At 56.4% G+C, this 18769-nt stretch overlaps 5 protein-coding genes across 5 annotated transcripts; all 5 read right to left on the reverse strand.

Moving 5' to 3' along the window:
* Positions 1-648: 648 nt before the first annotated feature.
* Positions 649-1326, reverse strand: LMJF_35_3670 (conserved hypothetical protein; the record flags this gene model as incomplete). The annotated part of the gene is made up of 1 exon (XM_003722713.1): positions 649-1326. One exon carries the CDS (start codon positions 1324-1326, stop codon positions 649-651), a length of 678 nt encoding a protein of 225 aa, XP_003722761.1.
* A 6091-nt stretch (positions 1327-7417) lies between these two features.
* Positions 7418-8179, reverse strand: LMJF_35_3680 (putative ribulose-phosphate 3-epimerase; the record flags this gene model as incomplete). Its single annotated transcript, XM_003722714.1, has 1 exon — positions 7418-8179. One exon carries the CDS (start codon positions 8177-8179, stop codon positions 7418-7420), a length of 762 nt encoding a protein of 253 aa, XP_003722762.1.
* A 3762-nt stretch (positions 8180-11941) lies between these two features.
* On the reverse strand, positions 11942-12703 carry LMJF_35_3690 (conserved hypothetical protein; the record flags this gene model as incomplete). Its single annotated transcript, XM_003722715.1, has 1 exon — positions 11942-12703. The coding sequence occupies one exon, from the start codon at positions 12701-12703 to the stop codon at positions 11942-11944; it is 762 nt and encodes a 253-aa protein (XP_003722763.1).
* Positions 12704-15499: 2796 nt separating this feature from the next.
* Positions 15500-16177, reverse strand: LMJF_35_3700 (glycosomal membrane protein; the record flags this gene model as incomplete). The annotated part of the gene is made up of 1 exon (XM_003722716.1): positions 15500-16177. One exon carries the CDS (start codon positions 16175-16177, stop codon positions 15500-15502), a length of 678 nt encoding a protein of 225 aa, XP_003722764.1.
* A 777-nt stretch (positions 16178-16954) lies between these two features.
* Positions 16955-17980, reverse strand: LMJF_35_3710 (conserved hypothetical protein; the record flags this gene model as incomplete). Its single annotated transcript, XM_003722717.1, has 1 exon — positions 16955-17980. The coding sequence occupies one exon, from the start codon at positions 17978-17980 to the stop codon at positions 16955-16957; it is 1026 nt and encodes a 341-aa protein (XP_003722765.1).
* Between the last annotated feature and the right edge of the window lie 789 nt (positions 17981-18769).

Consider the following 18769-nt stretch of genomic DNA (forward strand, 5'->3'; position numbering starts at 1 on the left):
GGCGGCGAAGGAGCGAGAGGGCAAAAGGGGGAGTGGGGAAGACGGGGGGTGGGGGAGACCATGGCAGATATTCCCGTTTCTTTGGCCAACAAGCACCTCCCTGACGGGACATCATGAGTCGTGTATGGAAAAGTAGCGCCGAAAGCGGCCACACCGAGGTGCTTTCACGCCGCATCCCCAGCCCTCTTATCGCCTCTGATCCCTCTGTTATGTGACAGCACCAGCAGTTGCTTCGGAGAACGTTGTTGATGCGGAAATGACGACATCTGATACGCGTCAGCAATACGAGATAAAGCTGGCATCAGTGGTGCACAGCCAGTAAGAGGGAGAGAGATGAGCCCACCGATTCACCGATGAAACACGAAGAGAGAGCGAAAACGCTCATACCAGAGTTGGAGTGCTACCAGGGCAGTTTAGAATATCACGAAGGCTCAAGGCAATGCACATGATAGACGATCAACCAGATATGAGCGGATGAAACAACAAAGAAGAGGAAGCTAACGGATCACGATGCGGCAACGCTGCCACATCATATGGGTGAAAGGGGGAGCAACAGAATCGGCGGTTTGAATAGCACCAGTGCCAACGCGCGCGTCGACCTGTAGCACTGCTGCGCACCTTCGTGCTTTCGAAGCCTGCGGTCCGCGGCTAAGCGGCCTGAGGACGCTTTTCCTCCGGCAGAGGGAATCCGGGCACCATCTCATGCACAATCTCGTCCGGGATGAGCTTGTGGCCGTATGCACTAGTCATGGTACCCTTCTCCCAGTTCGTCGGCGAGAACTCAGAGCGCATGAGGGAGCGGTTCGGCTCCCGCCACATGACCGGGTTCGCCGGGTCCTTCTCATCCCACCCGCTAAGTCGCTGCGATGTTGCCAAATTCCAGTAGAAGGACGGCATGTAGTACGGAATGCCGAGGTACAGTATGCTAGGGAAGAACTTCTTGTCCTCCGCTGTGTAGTCCTTCGTCAGCTCCATGAACTTGCTCTTCAGGAGTTGCAGGCGGTACGTCTCGTGCGCCCGGCATACCATCCACGACTCCTCAAACTCGTGGCAGTTCACTGTACCCCACGTCACCGGCTTCAAGTTCCGCATGCAACGGTTGAACGGAATCCAGCGGTGCACGCAATGATCACGGTAGACAATAGGCACCTGGTTCAGCTCCATGAAGTCGCGAGACACCGTCATTGGACGACGCTGGTGACCACGATCGGCACCGAACGGGTCCAGCTTGTTCCACAGGAGCGGGTTGTCGTACGGTCCCAGGTTGACGGGCGGCATCGGCTCCCCCGGCTTGACCGATGCCAAGTCTTTGAGGTACTCCGTCATTGCGCTCACAGACTAAGGTGGCAGAGGAGACAAGCGCACAAAGCGTAAAGTAAAAAAAAAAGAGGAAACGCTACAGAAAAGTGAACTGAGAAACACTGCGCTCGCGGCGAAAAAAGGCAAGAGTCTTTCTGTTTCTTGCCGTCTGTCGCCACGGCTGCAGTGGCATACCGATCCCTCACTGGAACACGGAAGCGGCAACCACAACAAAAGCGCTACACATGCGTGCACGCGTGAACGCTCCTTCTCACCGTCTTGGAATGCTGCGTGCGGGTGGTGGTGCGAGGTGCACACAACGCAGGCGCAGTCGCAGCGAGGCAGGACTGAGGGGGGGGGGGCAGGGCAGGGCAGGGGAGAGGTCAAAGGGGCAAAGAGGTAAAAAGAAAAAGAATTTCCGGTGGCGTTTGCTGTGTGCAGAATGGCAGACGTGCCGGAGATGGATGGTCAACGCAAGAAACAAACACAAAAAAAGAGCTAAAAGAGTGAGGATCTTCACGTGGACAAGCTGTGCACGCACGCCTGGTAAGAGGCCTAGGTGATCAGAAGACGGAAAGAGGGGGGGGAGCGAGACAAACTCGAGGAAGCTGCGCTATCTTACCACGACTGTGCACCTATATGCATGCGCGTGTGGGGGTCCGTGAATCCTTGTTGAGAGAGAGAGCCTCTACTTCTACGGCTGTATTTCCTATGCACGTGTACTGTTGCGTTGTGCCTCCCGCTAAAAATGTGAAAACAACCGCTTGTATCTCTGTGCTATTCTCTAGAGCTAGTGCAAAACAATTTCTGCTGCTGCGAGTTTTGGCGCGGCTGCTGCATGGACGACAACAGCAGCCAAGCAAAAACGCAGGAAAGGAGCCGGCGAACACGATGCGTTCGAACATCAAGAAAGATAAGAAGATGGGGCAGCAAGAGAGGGAGAGAAGATTCGAGCAACGCACACATTGATTTCACGACAGGTGACACAACGAGTTCGTTCGCAGGTGCTGGAAAATGCTCCGTGGCAAACCCTCTGCGGCCCTCAGATGCAAGCACTTCAAATGCTTATCATCGATCACTGGCAAGTCGTTCGCGCTTCATGGAGAAACTCACGTCGCGCGCTCAGCAAAGGCCGCCAACGCAATCGACTCCTATACTGGTCGACCGTCGGCCAAGTGGCATTCGTGTGCCGCCGACGCATCGAATGACTCTTGCTCCTCTTGGTTTGCGCAACGTCTCCTTCCGCTTTCCTCGTCTCCCTGCGGTCAAACTGTAATGGGCGAGAAGACAACGTGCACGCCTCGTCGCCTAGGCCTCCCATCAAGTCGAAGAGCACAAACCACTGCCGAGCGATGCGCTGCATTTTTTTCACTCTTCGTTGTATCGCTTCTTTCGAATAGCCTTTTGAACTTCCGCACGGTTTCCGGCAAACTCGTCAACTACTTCATCCGCCGCGTTTCGCGCATCCCTCACCAGTTTCTCAGCAGACGCATCACGTGACTTCCACCACCAATGCAGTCACGGGCGTTCTAAGTTTCTTCCGTCGAATTCGCGTTGGAATTCCCCCTTCAACTCAGCGAGCTGCAAACCGATCGTGAAATCGTCGATGAAGGAAGACAAAGTTTCCAAGAACAACCCTCAGCAGCATGCAGAGGCCACTTGACGCTGTTGATTTCGCCCATGGGCCCGTGTGTGTGTGTGTGTGTGTGTGTTTGCCTGCTTTTGGTCGCTTGTTGCGTGCGAGACGAAGTGACGCTCTTTTTTTTGAAGAGCGAGAGGACTCGCGTACCAAGCACCAACAGACGCACGCACAAGCATCCATCCGCAATCAGCAACCACCTGCAGGCCAATATTTGAGACGGCCAATCGAAAATAAAAAGAAACAACCAATGAGAGATATAGCAGAACGTCAAAACAAAACAAAGCACATATACATGCACAAGCACACACACACACAAAAGGAGGCGAAAGACTGGACGGCGGGGAAGACAGGAGGTGGTGGAGAGAAGCTGCAGGATCTGCCCCCACCGAGGAGCAGCAGAGGCACTGGTATTATTAGTCGCTCATGCGCGTGTGCGACTGTGCCTGTTCCCAGCATATAAAACGTTGCGAATGCGCAAACAACAAGGTGGAATCGTTCCGACGAATCCTTTGGTTCGCTTCTTTCGAGGGCGTCCCTCCCCACCGCCACCACCCCACCCCCTGCACTCTCCCTCCCTCTCCACGCGTGCCTCGGCACAGGGCAGCCTCCATCACCAGAACCCTCTGCGCAGACGCGAACGTGAAAGTCGCAGAAGAAAGAAGAGCGGCAGATTTGAAGCGGCGAGGTAAGCGAGAAAGCGAACAAGGGCGAGAGAGGGGGGAGGGGGAGGGAGAGACAGTGCGCGCAAGCCGCCGCCCCTCTCTACCCCTTTCGACTCTTCCATCTTCCTTCACCGCCTTTCCACCGCTTATTTCGCCAGTACTACGCACGATGACACCCCCTGTTCTCCGGCACCTTGTACAAGGGACGAAAGAACCATGAAAAGACGAATAGATCCCCAGATTCACTCCGCGTTGCTTGGTCTCGAGGAGCAGCTCCTGCTTCGTGAGCCTCATCTTGTCGCTGCCGCTGCGGCGGTCTAGCTCCAGATAGTGGCTTCCCGGCTTCTGCAGGCGCGCCTTGTAGGTACCGAGCATTGCGGAGCGGATGGCGTCGAGCAGAGGCCACGCCGCGAGACTCGAAGGCACTCATGCAGGAGATCACTGGCAGAGCGTCATGTGAAATGCGGTACATCCCCTGCAGCTCTGGGCCTCTGAGCTTCTTTCCAAAGTCCTTTAGCAGGATGGAAGCAGCGGCTCTAGCGAAGGTGGACCAGTCCTTTCGGTGGTTCCTCCCTTTCGCTCGATGATCGACAGCTCGTGCACCTGGCCCTTCGTTGTAGAAAAATGCAGCTTCAGCTCTTTTCACAAAGCGACACGTCCAGCAAGGGTGTCGCGCCCCTCAGCATGGCCACCACAGCATACTTCGTATCTCCTGTAGTCGATCTTGTCGGATAAGAAGGGCACACATTCAGTGGCGAAGGTGAAGAAAACCCGTTTCACCTCATCGGAGCCACCGTCCACACCTCTAAGAGCTTTTGCTTCCTCACCGCCGCAGTCGCATCCCTCTGGCTGCTCGGTTAGGAGGCATCATCTTCGGTGAATAAAAAGTATTTGCCCCTTGTCATGTGTGGCCCACAATGTAAGGAAGAATCCGTTCGGGCGAACACGAGCAATTTTGCAGAAAAGAAGCAAGAAAGTCGACAGAGATTCCATGCAAACAGATGTTCTTGACCGCCTTTCTCGACTGCTGCGCATACCCGCGACCGGAATCACCCACTGACCGTGCGCCCGTGCAGCACAAGAAGAAGCAACAGGGAGAGAAGTTTGAGCACGCCTACTCTGAAACACAACACGAGTCGAGCACCACTCCACCCCGGGCTGCTGCAGGCTCCACACCTCGTTGCTCGAAGCAGCGCAAGACACGCGCGTCACAGCAGTGCGCCGACTCAGTCACATGCGCACGGCCGCGGCCTCGAACTCTGCCCACCACCCGCCTCGCAGGTCGCACAGACGCCTCGCCATCCAGGACACGGCCGCCGACAGCAGTAGCGGTAAGCCGCTCGCACCTCGCCACGTCGTGGCCGCTGGGCCCTGTCGCCACCATCAGTGCCTCGGCATGGACAGGGATAGGGCAGTGGGGAGGGGGGGGGTTCGGCACCCATACAGAGTGGGGGAAGGGGACTCGGACCCTGATAACACACGGGAAGGTATAGCCCGTCACTACAAACAAAAAGCATTGTAGCACATTAAGTTCTATTTTAGCGTGCCAGTCCACCGCGAACAAGTCAGAAAACAGATGCATACAACCACAGCCCACTCGTCTCTGTAGAGGGAGGGGGGGGGTGCGGCTGCATCCTGGGCGTCTAGGACGAGCCGCCTGCCTTCGCATCGGACCATGCGCCGCACAGACTCTCCCTGTCCTTCCTCATCCATCCCTCGGGTGCGTGCTGCGTGGCAGGCGCCCCACGGACATGGGTGAGCTGCATGGCCTGATCCAACGCGGGCCGCGCCCAGGCTCCTGCTCGAGGGCGGAGACGGTGGCGTCTGCCGTGCGGGTAATAGGGGGGTGGTCAAGGCGACATGCCGGATGAGCTCGAGGAGGGCGTTGGCCAGCCTCAGGTCAGGGTCCTCGGTGGCCCTGCGCACCCCCTGCCTGTGTGCCATGCCTCGCCCTCGGCCGCTTCACGCGGCGGCATCCGATAATATGGAGACCCTCCGCATGGGGAGTCTGGAGGACCCGATGGTGCAACTCGGGCTGCTCTCGTGATGTCTCCGGCATCTGTGTCTCATCAGTGCAGCGCTGGACAGATGCCGAAGATGCCACATGTTGTGCGCACATGCGCTGCGGGGCTCACTGCTATGGGATTCCTTCGCGCCCTTTCCGTCCATTGCTCTTGCTCTCTCACCTCCGCACTCTTTCCTTCGACGTGACACACCAAGCCAGCAACGGTTGGCAGCGCGTGCGCACAGCGCCCGCATTTTCGGGCCATGGGGCCTGCTTCAGGACGGCGCTGTTGTCTGCGGAGGGGAAGGGGCTCGCTCTCTTCGTCTTCTCCATCCCCGTCGGTGCCACTGGGGCGTGCCGGGGTGGCGTGCACGCTCACCGCGTGAGGCGAGGTGTGCTTCGAGCGTCGGGCGATCCGCGAATCTCGCGCAGCATACCGGGCACCACGCCATCCGCGCACCGCCTTGTCGCTGCCAGGCACCCGCCGCTGCAGCGATCTCCAGTGCACGGACGGGGTGCCCGTGGCGGACCTGGGCGAGGATGGTCGCCTGCCGTCTCGTGAGCTCAGCATCCCTGTCCATCTGGTGTGGGACGGCTGCCGCCAAGCACCTCTTGTCTCAGCGCGCCGCATCGTGTATGGCGGCTTCGGGCGATGTCGGCCGGGCGTCTGGGGCCGGCGACCAGGCGTGTGATCCACGCAGTCGGCGCCGGCTCCTCTGCGCGTTGGTGGCTGCGCGTGAGGGCGGTGTGTGCGTGCGGGGCTCCAAAGGGGTCGCTGCCTGCACCCCCGCGTGGGCGCCGCCGAGGGGCAGTGGACCCGCTTCCTCGAGCAGGTCTCCGCTGCCCGCGCGCCGTGGGGTGCCCACTGCGACCGCGGCCCTGGGGGAGGGGGCGGGGCGTTGCAGGGCTGCGCCCCTCCGTCGGGGCTGGCTCTTTGGTGCTCTTCGATGGGTGCGTCCAAGTGAGGGCATGCTCGGGCGGCGCGCGGGGGGGGGGCCTCTTCACGGGGGCTGCCTCCAGCGGCGTCCGTTTTGGCGGCCAGAACGGCCTACGAGCGGCCCCACCCGATGGGGCAGCTCCCCCGGCGGTGTCCGCCACGAGTCTCGCCATGCGGTTTGCCTTGTCCGTGGGTGGCGCGTTGCGGCTGTGCACGTGCGGTGGTGGGTGCGGCTGCGTGGCGGATCCGCCGCTTCTCCATGATGCGCCTTCGGGCCGTTGTGGTGGCCCCGGGGTCAGTGCGCCCCTCTGAGGCTCACGCGTCTTTGCGCCCTCGTCGCTGCGGCGGGCGCAGCCCTTGCGGATCGATTTGGCAACCAGGGGGCAGCGGGCTTGGCCACGCGGTGGCCACCCGGCGCTGTGCCGTTTCGGGACGCCATCGCCGCTCACGGGCGCCAGGTGTTTGCCCTTGGGCGTAGCGCGCGGGGGTGAGGACGGGGGGGGGGTTCCGGCCCAGTTAGGCCGCCGTCTCCTGTCGCACACCCCAGCGGCGAGAGTTGGTGTCTGTTCCCATAACCTGAGGAGTGGGTGCAACGCCGCTTGGTGTCGGATCGAGAACTTCCCGTGCCACCAGCGTCACTCTCAGGTGGGCAGCCCGGCGCGAAGTGCATCCGCCGGGTAGGGTCGTCGCAGCAAAGCCAGACCGTCACGGTTGCAACCTCGTCCTGGAGAGCAGGGGGAGTAGAGAGAATGAAGCCACGTAGAGTGAACAGTTTTTTTTTCGTGGAGTCGTCAAACAGCGGGGCAGCTGGCGGGCGCACACCTCCACGCTCCCACAGTAGCGTTGGGGCAATGGCGCTGCGCGAAGCGTCTCTACAGGTGGCTAGCAGCACGCTGTGCGATGTGCTTTTGGATGCTGCGGCGGAGCCCCTCCATGCTGCCCTTGCGGTCATTCGACTTGAATGCGGCGCGGCCAGGCACAATGGCGTTCGCGCCGGCAGCAGCAACGAGGTCAATCGTGTCCAGTGTGATGGAGCCGTCCACCTGGATCAGGAGGTGAGGATAACGCTGACGCATCCGGCGCACTTTTTCCACCGTCTCCATCTGGAACTGCTGCCCAGCAAACCCGATGGGCACACACATGACAAGCGCCATGTCGACCTCGCCAGCATCGATGATGGGGAACAGCACTTCCGCCGGCGTGTTGGGGGCAAGAGCAATCCCAGCAACCATGCCGGCCTCGCGTACCTTGCGGCAGACGGCGACAGGGTTCTCGGTGGCCTCGTAATGAAACACGAACGTTGACGCGCCAGCCTTCGCAAAAGAGTCGACCCAGCGAATGGGGTTGCAAACAACCAGATGGCAGTCGAGGAACGTGTTCGGCAGATGCTTGCGCAGGTCCGAAACTGTAGCGGGGCAGAAGCTGAAGTTCGGCGCCAAGTGACCGTCCACAATGTCCACGTGAAGCCAATCGGCGCTGCCACCCTTATCAGACAGCACGTCCAGCGACTCCTGCAGCAGCTTTGTCTGGTCCGCCACCATCAGCGACGGCGAAATGATGGGGACGATGGGCTGCTTCTTGTTGCGGCCATTCGGGTAGGTGGACTTGTCCTGGTGGTTGAACTTGGCGGTCATGGCGGCAGCCTCCAAGTACGGAACTGCGGGGTGCGAACAAGGAAAATGTGCGGAGAAGTGAAAATGGACACAGGAACGAGAAAAGCACGGACCGTTGGTGACCTTAGGGGGAGGGAGGCTGATAAAGCACGGCTTGACACCGAGCGAAAGGTGGTGGCGAAGTGCCTGCAGCAAAAAAGTGGGCGGGGAGGGGGAGTGGGGGAAGCCACAAGAAAGGAAAGCAACTTCTGAGAAAAGAAAAAAAACTATGAAAGATGCATACGAGACCGACGCAACGGAGTGTGTTGATCTATTTACGTCACACCCCGGTCTGGACAACCGCTCTCCTCGTTACTGCTTTTCGGGTGGAGAGGAGGAAGGGGCGGGGCGGGGTGGCAAAGAGAAGCCGAGAAATGATTGAAGAAAAAAAGTATGGGGAGAAAGAAAGAAATATACCCACAAATGTACACAATGAGTCGAGGAGGGATGCGAGAAAAAAAAAAGAAAGAGCACGGATGTTACTGAAAGCACCTTCACCAGAGGAGCGCCGACGCCCCCACCCCTTTTTTTTGTTCCTCCTTTCGGTTGCTATTGTTGAGCCCCCGCGGGGAGTTTGGAATATAAAAATGAAACACGAACAGCAAAACGAAAAAAAAAACAAATGATAATCACCTAGAAAGATGCGAAGGCAGCTTTTCGCTCGTGCAAGGAGGAAGCGCAGAAGAGGGAAAGAATCAGAAGCAACAGCATACGGCAATTGCGTCGTTTTATTGTGGTTCTTGGCAAACCCTCCTTGATATATATATATATATAAAAGGGGGGGGGCAACGAAGAACTCTTCGGCAAGCCAAACGATCTGTCTTCTGTTGTGTGTGGGGACGTGGGTGTATCACAAGTACGTCTTACCACTTTGAGCTCCCTGTTTCGTTCCTTACTGGAAGTGAAACACCGCGAAGCTGGCGTTGCAGAGGGAGTTGAACGGCAGTCTCGGGGAAAGGGGGAGGGGGGCCTTGAGAGAGACGATGCAGATTCTGGTTTAATATTTTGAGTTTCCGTGAAACGGAGAGGACCAGATTTCTCTTTTTGTTTGTTCTGCTGACCGAATCTCGCTTTATGTTTTTGCCCTGATAGTTGTCGGTTGTTGCCTCTCTCGTGTTCGGCACTGCGTGCAGGAGCGTGAGTACTGGTGGGAGATGGAAGTTACTGTGATGGGCTGGTGAGACAGGAGGCCCGTGACTTTAGGTGAAAAGTTGATATGGGGATTTGGCCGAGGTCCAGAAAAAAAAAATTCACATGATTCAGTAAGGAGTCTCAATCGGCAGTTTTATAGTCTGCAAACGATAGAGAGCAAAACCAACTGAGAAGATGCACAAATGAAGGGGTTGTTTCTCTTGTTTGCTTGTTTGTTTGCTTGTTTTGTTTGTTTGTTTTTCAGAGGGGACCAGACAGAATGAGCTCTTCTGATGAGGCGTCCGTGAGAGACGGTCCAAGGCGAAAAAGTGGAGAAGATGAGGTGTGCAGAAAAGGCGGCAACGGTTGAAGGGTCCGAGGCAAGCAATCATAGGCAGCACATGCCCAAGCGAAAATAAAAGAGTACAAAGCAGACACAACCACGACGCGCCACAGACGAAATATAAAGTGCCCCGTGGAAGGAAGCACAGCGACGCCTTCACGTAGGGGAAATCGCTTAACAGCCAATACAATAAAAACGGCCATGATCGAGCACGTCGAATGTCGGCCGACAGTAATGAGGGCCGCTACGCCACTTGTCGCCCCTTCGCTGTGGCCTGCTTGATTTCTTTTGTGTGCGTGCGTCTTATGCGAGATGAACGGAGAAAAACGCCCTCACGTAAGAGCTGTGGTCTCGGCTCAGTTGAGCTCAGCAGCAGCGTGGTTTTTTTTTTCGAACGTGGAAATGTTCGCTGGTCATCAAGGCAAAGACAGAGAGAGAGAGAAAGACAATAGAAAATGGAATAGGGGAGAACAAAAAGAAGTGACACGGATCGAAACAAGAGAGTGTCCTAAAATTCGACAGTTGTGTGCGTGCGTGTGTGTGTGTGCCGTTTCTCTCCCTTTTTTCGTCTCTTGCTTCACCCGGTGCTATACCGGTGCACTGTTGCATTCAGAGACACGCATACACTCCTTCATATGTAACACTGTCACATGATAACGTCAACCGAAAGAAGGGGAAGTGGAAAGGGGAAGGTTAGCATCACTCTCGACCAAAATAGAAACAGCTAGAGCCGCATAGAAAGGGAAGCCTATGTGTATGTCTCTGTGTGTGTGTGTGTGTGTGTCTGTGTATGTGTGCCCTCTGTGAAACAAGGGAGAAAGCCCGCGACCACCGTGAAGTAGAGTTATGAAAAAAAAAGGGGGAACAGGCATAAGACACGCTTACGGTTGTCCGAAAGCCGGACACCTCTCTACTGGACCATATGTTTCCTGTTCGACTTCGTTACTATTGCTTTCGCTGCCGTGATTTGCAACATTGACGGCCACCTCCCCTGTCTGCCTTGAACACCTCACGCAACATTTCGTGTGAAGATCGCTTGCATGCTCCCCTCCCCTTCTCTCTCACAGCCGCGTTCCTTCGGGCCGCAAATACAGTGCGAAAGAGAGGGGGAGATTCGATGAATGACGTAGGAGGGGGGCATCCAAATTCTGTGCTTTCACCCACCTCATCGTCCTTTCATATATTCATGCCTGTGTATATATCCGCATCGAGCGAAGGCGTTTGGTTTACCCTCCTTGCATGCGCACGCTTCCGTGCGCGGAACGCGACAGATTCTTCTCTTCCCTCCCCGATAAGAATTATCGAGCAGAGGTGTTCACACCCGTCACCTTTTTTTTAGCGAACGTTTTTCGATGTTTTGGGGCCTGTCGCTCTTTTTTTTCTACAGCCTTTTAACTGTTGTGCGTGGTGGTGTGGCCTGTCATGAAGAAGAGAGGGGTTGGAGGAGCAGAGCGTGCTCGACACAGTAAGCAGAAGAAGAGGCACACGCCGACACACGCACTGAATCGCACTGTAGAAAGAGCAAAGCAAAAGGGAGGGAAAACGAAAGGAAAGCACACAAGCCGGGGGTGGCCATTGACTTCCTGCAGCCTCTGCCCACCGCCCTTAAATCGCGCATTTATCGTCTGCTTTTTTTTTGTTCGTTTTGCTGGAGGAAGTGAGTAGCGGTGAAAGAAGCCCAACGAAAGCATGGGTGCCCCGTGAAGAAACACAAATCGGAAAGAGGCATTACTGGTCACTAGTGAGGAAAAGGAGATGTAGAGGGCTGTGGCGCCTTGTCTCACGGCCGCAGTGCACCTTCTCGCCCGGTGGTCGCAGGCGATAGAGCAGCGCGTATTTGCCTCCATGATTCAGGCTGCGCTCGCACACAAATACACATCATGCGTGCGAGCGTTACCGTTCGAAACTGTCTGCATTCACAGATCTCTCACGGCAAAGCCCCGAGAAGACACCCATCAGAAATGGGGTGGAGACAACGAGTGTGCTCGTTGCACGGGGAGGGAAGAGCTGTTGAGGAGCCGCGCGCACGCTGCTCTCCTGACCCCTGCGTGACTCAATGGATAGTGCGAGGTCGGTCTTCTTTCAGCCGACGTGTGCTGAATCTCGCTGCTCGCTCACGCAGATGTGCCGGCAACAGGAAGGAAGAAAAAGACGCCACAAAGGCGGCACCTTTGTGCTACACCCATTCGCTCTCCCCTCTCTTTCAGCGTCCTTCACCCCCTTTTTTCCCCTGTATTCTCCCGTGTACGCTTCTGAGAAGGCATGCACGCTTACAAAACGCTCATCATGAAGCCGGGGACAGAGGCCGCGAGGCCAAGCATACCCTGCGGGGTGCTGGGTACCACGAGCAGCGGCGGGGCAAGGGAGGTGATGATGTCCACCGCTTTGCCCGACCGGAGGGCAGCGCTGAGGTACTTGGGGCCCGCCGGCGCGGAGCTCTTGAGAAGGGTGTAGCAGAACATGCTCTGAAGCACGCCGTCCGCCACGCCAAGCACCTTGCGGCGGTGGTCCTTGGCCTTCTCCTCGTTTTGGTTGTCCTTGACGGCGTCGTACTTGCTGCTCTTCAGTAGGAGGTAGCTCATGACAAGACGCGCGATGTTTGACCAGAAAAGAAAGACAAAGCGAATGCGGTTGAAGCGCTTGCCGAGGACGGGGTCGAGCATGTTGCACTTGGATGCCAGAACGAGCTCCTCGCCGATGAGGAAGACGGTAAAAAAGGCGGTCGAAATGGTCTTGCAGATGCCCACGAGTAGGTTCGGATGGCTTGCGATGGCGCTCTTGATACCGCTGGGAGTGAGGGCCGGGGCAACAACGAGCCACTGCGAGAAGCGTGTGACGGTACGGTAGTGCGCGGCGCCGTGGAGGATCGTGCTAAGGTGCGCGGACAGCTCCGGGCAACCGGCGGCGGCGGCAGGGGCCGCCAGGGCCATCGCACCGAACTGCACGACCGACATGACACGGTCGCGGTTCGACGCATTGCCAACGTAGTTGTTGAAGGCTGTGATTCGCTGCGTGAGGGGGACGTTGGTCATGGTGCTATAGGCAGGGACTGAGAAGCGATACACGTGTGGGTGAAGAAGGAGAGGGGAAAAGATCTATAACGGAGCACTAAACGAAGTTTTTTTAGACACGAAAGAGACAACAGCAAAGAGAGCACAGATGAAAAAGAGGAAAAACAACCGGCAAGACGGTGCGTGCCTTCGTGTGTGTGTGTGTGTGTGTGTGTGTGTGTATGTGTGTGTGTGTGTATGTGTGTGTGTGTGTGTGTGTGTCAGCGATTCGGGGGAGACATAGACATGAGGCAGGTACAAAATCGAGAGACAAAGGGAAACAGAGGCAAGAGCACAACGTCTAAAGGCGCAATGGAACGCATGAGGTGAGCAGCCGACACACACAGACATGTCCTGAAGGCGAGCAGTAAGAACGGGAAGCGAAGGGCGCAGAGGGGGTACACGGACAACAGAGACTGCTTGACCAAGAAGACGACGACTACTAGACACACACACACACACGCGCCGTGAGAATGTCGCGTCAGCCGCGAAGTCGATCGTATTTCTCGCCCCGTACGACACGCAAAAGAAAAAAGACCCTTAACTTCTTCCACCAACACCACCACCGTCATGCACCTTGAAAGAGCTCCTTGTGTTTGTGGTTACATACCGCAGCTTGGGAGGGGGTGGGGGTGGGAAGGAAGCGAGAGCAGAGTGTGCGCCACTGATGTTGCCGTCGCCCCTCTCTGCAAACGACGTCACCTAACCCCGACGACATCATCTGCGTGTCGTGCTGTTTTTTTTTTTTCAATCATTCACTCGTTTCATTTTCTTGAGTGTCCACGTTATTGTGTTGCTGCCGCATGAACGCATTGAGCCCGATGGCTCTTGAACAGCGCTGCTTTTCATTTCTCTGAAATTACTGCTCTTGCCTATATGCACCTCAGCTACCTTCTCATACCCACAGCACCCCCCCCCAAACACACACACGCACACATGCATGCAGGTCACAACGACGATGTCGGCGTTCCCTTTTTATAATGGAGAGAGAGAGGACGGCGAGAAAGTGAGGCCGAAGATGTGTGTGTGTGTGTGTGTGTTTTGGTTTACCAGTGAATGCAACATGATTCCACAGTGTATGCGTATACATCCGCACCTCGAGACACGCGCACACCTACTCTTACACACACTCCCAGGCAGTTACGCACGTGCGCACACCTCTTTTTTTCCCCGTTGCTTGTGCTCCTCTGCTGCCTGAGCCACAAAAATCTCTGAAACAGACCACACACACACGCACACCGCCATCAACAGACACAAGGAGACGACGCACAGGCAAACGAAAGGGAGACGTAAAAAAAGGACAGAAAAGGCGCAAGACGAGCATTTTTTAACGCGCGTGTTTGTGTTCAAGTTTTTTTCCTCGGGGAAGGGAGAGAGGGAGGGGGGTTCTGGTGGAGAGCCCCCATCACACGCAACTCCAGAGCACGCTCACATCCACACAAGCACAAACCCATACACGCACGGCAGCACGTCCATGCCAACGAAAAATGGGTCCGCTAGCCGCTCTCGACCACTCACTGGCGTCTCCGTCAAGTAGATGGCGGCAGGCACGCTTCCCCATTCGCTTCACGTTTGTTCTCCATGTAATGTGTGTTGTGTGGGCGCCGGTTGTCGAGAGCGAAAAAGGGCCGAATTGGGGGAAAAGCGAAAAGGAGAGAAGAGAAATGTGGCAAACCCTTTCATTTGTCTCTCTCCCCGTGTGTGTGTGTGTGCGTGTGTCCGTGTGTGTGCGTGTGTTTGCCCTGCACTTGTCGCTGTGCCGCTCCCCGCTCCCTCCGCCCCCCCCATTCCCTGCAGTCGCACACGCGTTGAAGGGCGGAGAGGAAGGAAGGGAGGGAGCGTCAGGGAAGCGACCCAAGAAAACGCAGAAAAGAACATCTTTGAAAACACAAAGACGCACCCGTACGCGCACGCAACACATGGGAGAACACAGAAACACAACAAACGCGAAAAAAGGGGGAGAGAAGGCCAGTTAGAGTCCGAGAATGAAACCGAAACAACTCAAGCGCACATACATGCATACACAGAGACTCACATACATACAGAATGAAATACCACGAGGAGATCATCCGCAATGGAGACACATGCACTTATATATATATATACCCTACGTGTGCAGAACATGTACACGTCAGAGAGGGAGAGAGAGAGAGGAGAAAGAGACAGAAAACAACAGATAGAAAATAAATAGAAAACGTTTTTGGTGTTGTTCATGCGCCTTTTCTTTTTTTCTTTCGTCTGCGTGTGGTTGCGCGTCATCGGTCTGCTTCTGCGTTTGCCTAAGTATGAGTTGTTCTTGGCGGAGGGACGGTGCACATGGGAGAGGGGAGGGCAGGGACGCAGGGGTCCTGAAGGAAGTGAGGGAAGAGGCGAGGAAGCGCGCGCGGCACACACACACACGCACACACACACACACACACACACACACACACACATCGAATACGAGAAACGAAACGGACAAAAAATATATAAACAGAAGAAAAGCAGAGATCCGCAACGATAGAAAGGCCGATGTTCACGACATCGCAGAGATGGGGAGGACAGGAGAAGGTGCGCCCCGAACTTCTCCCCTCTTCTCCCTTCCCTCTCCTCCATTGGCCGTACATACAAAATGACAGCTCTAGAGGTCTGCACACGTATGGTGGTATCATGACAATGCTCCTGCAATGTGCTTGGTTGTGCCTCTGGTGCTTGCGCCTGTTTTCTTGAGGGTTGCTCTTCCTTTCCTTCTGCGCTGCCTCTGATGATGCGGTGCTTCGGATGGGTGTGCTTTCATCCTCAGTAGAAATCACACATGGACGCGATGAAGCCAAGCACACCACGGATTGTATCGTTCAGCTCGAGATGCTTCGGCGCGATGAGCTGCAGCGTCTTGTGCAGTGGCACCAGTGGGCCGCTCACGTCCTCCAGCAGCTGTGGGCCACCCTTCGGGAAGCACGTCAGCGAGAAAATCAAGAAGCAGCCTAGCTTCACGGTGGTGACCATCTGCCGCTTCTGTTCCTCCGGTGTGTTCTTCTTTTTCGTCATGACGTACGCCTGGCGCATCAGACCGAGCAGCAGTGTGTAGAACCAGCAAGTCACAGCGCAGCCACCGAGGCGGACAAAGCGGTTCGGGTATACGTTGTGGCTGGACAGCACTGCCGTGTTCTCAAAGAAGCAGAAGCACACGTGGAAGAAGTGGCTCAGCTGGTCTACGCGGTCGAGTAGTACGTCACCCTTCGGCTTGGAGAGTGCCTCCAGCGTCGGCTTTGACAGCGCGTTGAAGAGAAGCGCGAGACGCGTGATGGCACGATAGCCATCCGCCATGGACGAGAGACTCTTCAGAGACTTGCTCAGAGAGGTGCAACCGGCATCGTTGGCAGGGCCAGCGAGGGTCATGGGGAGGAACTGCACGATGGCCATCACCTTATCACGGTCTCCCGTGTTGCCAAGGTACTCAAAGACGGCTGCGGACATGATGACGAGTGGGTCTGAGTTGGGTTTTGTGTGATGCTGAAACGAGGGATAGACAAATAGTGAGACGAACCCGATCAAGGCACAGCACAAGAATTTGAAAACTAAAAGCACGCGAGAGAAGAGAAAGAGAGAGAGACAGTGGTTACGGTAGCTGGGCGGCAGTTCTTTTTCTTTTCATGGAGGGAGAGAGAGAGAGAGGGAGGAGGGAAGAGGGGGGTGGGGGGAGGCCGGGAGTAGGCCACGTGTAAGAAAAAGAGAGCAAAAGGGAAAGGCGGGAAGGAAACGTGAGGTGAGCGAAGGGGGAAGGGGGGCAGCAGCAGAGAAGGACACGTCGCGGCAAAGCGAAGAGAGAGAGACGAGGGAAGGGTGGACCTTCAGAGGCATCCAATTGCATACGGCGGTTGTGACGGCAGCAACGTCGCTCCTGCCAAGGAGAGAGAGCACCCTCTTCACCGATACCTGTAAAATGCTTCAGAAAGCGGTAGTGGAGCAGCACCACCCCACCCAAGGAGGTAGAGACAGAACAGCGCACTGAACGCGTAGGATGTAAGCATACATAGAATCTTTTTCTTTGTGTGTATGTACAGCGTCCTTCTCATGTGTGTGAAGGGAAGACCGAAGGCGAGGCCGCAACAACACCTGCAACAAACTCAAATACAAAAGAAACACGCAAAATGCACTCGTAAAAACCTGCCGCACGAGCAACAAGGCGCAACCTTCCACCGTCACTGCGAAGAAGCACAAAAGACGCGCACGAACGTTCACGCGCTGTCCCCATCACAGGTACCTCCCACGAACGTTGGAAGGACCTGCATCGCGCTGATGACGACTATGCCAGGGGCGCCAGTACGGCTCATACAAGTTGTGGGTCCGCTGTGCCGCATAGGGCCGATAGATTACGTAGCCCAGGTACAAGCCGGCGGCTGCCCCGGAGCCCGTAGAGAGAGACAGCAGCGCGCGCACCCCCCATGGAGTGAGCTGCTTGTAGTTGAAACTCACATAAGCCACTCCGCCGAGAAAGCCCGAGCAGAGGCTGGAGTTCAAGATGTGCCACCATGTGCGCTGCGGCGAGGAAACGTCACCCGACCACAACAGCATAAACAAGTTCGTCAAGGCGTCGCCGACTGGCATGCCGATGGTGCCCATCAGGGCTACCGCCCCGCCTTTGGCCACCGACGTTGTAATCTCGCGGAAGGCGATGCTGCCGAGCGTGACGCCGTTCAGCTTTGCGTACGTCTTGTCCATGGTGCGGTACAGGTAGGCGGTCCGACCTGCACCGAAACAAAATCCAGCTGTCGTGCACACTCGCAGGAAGTAGACGAGGCAGTCCGACGGCTGATCGATCATCCAGTCCAGCCAGTGGATCTTCAGCTTCTCTCGCATTTCTTTCTGCTCCGCCACCCACTGCTGGTAGCGTCGGTCATTGGCGTAGTCGTACCGCTGCAGGACCGACCTCTGCGCCTCGCGAGCCTTCATGTGCGCGTCAGCCTGGCGGAACTCATTTTCAAAGCGACTCACAAGCATGTCGATCGACTCAACATCCATCGTCGACGCTCGGCCGTCACCGTGGCGCCGTATCCTCTGCTCACCGCGCATTCGATCAAACTGCGAGTAGGCGACGCCGCTGTCACCGTACTCGCGATCCTTACCAGTGACTACGTTTTCGAACGACTCCGTATCCATGAGACTGCGAGAGAGCGGCACCTTCGCATCACCACCGCCGGCGTCGCTCGAGGGGGATGGAGAGGCGCCGCCAGCGGCGGCAGGCTGGCGGCCGCGCTGAAACGGCCACCACGACACCATTGCGACCCACCAAAAAAATGCAAAGAGCGACAAGGAGGAAAGGTAAACCCTCCGTATTGATGAGAAGTAGTCTAGCACTGTGTGCGCGGGGTGAATGAGGCAAAGGCCAACGGCGGGTAAAGCGACTTCACACTTAGAAACGACCAAAGGAAGAGATACCCTTCAGGGGAGCTGAGAGCTGCAAAAAGGGCGGTGAAGCAGGAGTGCTATGGGGAGAGAGGTCCCAACTCCAGCTGCGTTATCTTCTAACCCCGTGCTCGATGATTTTTTTTTGCTTTGGTCGGACAAGCGTATCGCGCCGAAGCAAAATCCTGATGTGCGACGCCTGAGATGCCGGTCCATCGGTGCAGATGTCGATCAAGAAGACAAAGGAGAAAAGAGAAAACAAATCGAAGGGGAGGGGGGGGGGCGGAGCAGCGGGTGAGCGCGTGAGAGAAGAATGCATGCAACGTTGAGCGGCCGTCCGCCTTGTTCAGATTTGCAGGTTTCCCTGCCTCCCTGCAGCACAGCGCGAGGAGGAGCGGGAACACAGAGCCTGGCAGTGTGCCTAGGAGGAACGGAGGGTAAAAGTGGGCTTTTCGACCGCCTCCAGTTTCACGTGTGCCGTCACAAGCACTGGAGAATGTTCGGTGACAACGTGCAGGCAGAGCTGTGCGAGTTCCTTTCTCTTCATCCTAGCGACACGTGAACGGACGAAACTCTCTTTGTTTCGGTTTGTTTGCCATTGGAAAAAGGTAAGCGCCCGTACGCTTGAGTGCGTTTTCTTTACAGTTTCGTGTTGCTTCAGGG

Source organism: Leishmania major, chromosome 35 (assembly GCF_000002725.2).
Source record: "Leishmania major strain Friedlin complete genome, chromosome 35".
Taxonomy (NCBI): Eukaryota; Euglenozoa; class Kinetoplastea; order Trypanosomatida; family Trypanosomatidae; genus Leishmania; species Leishmania major.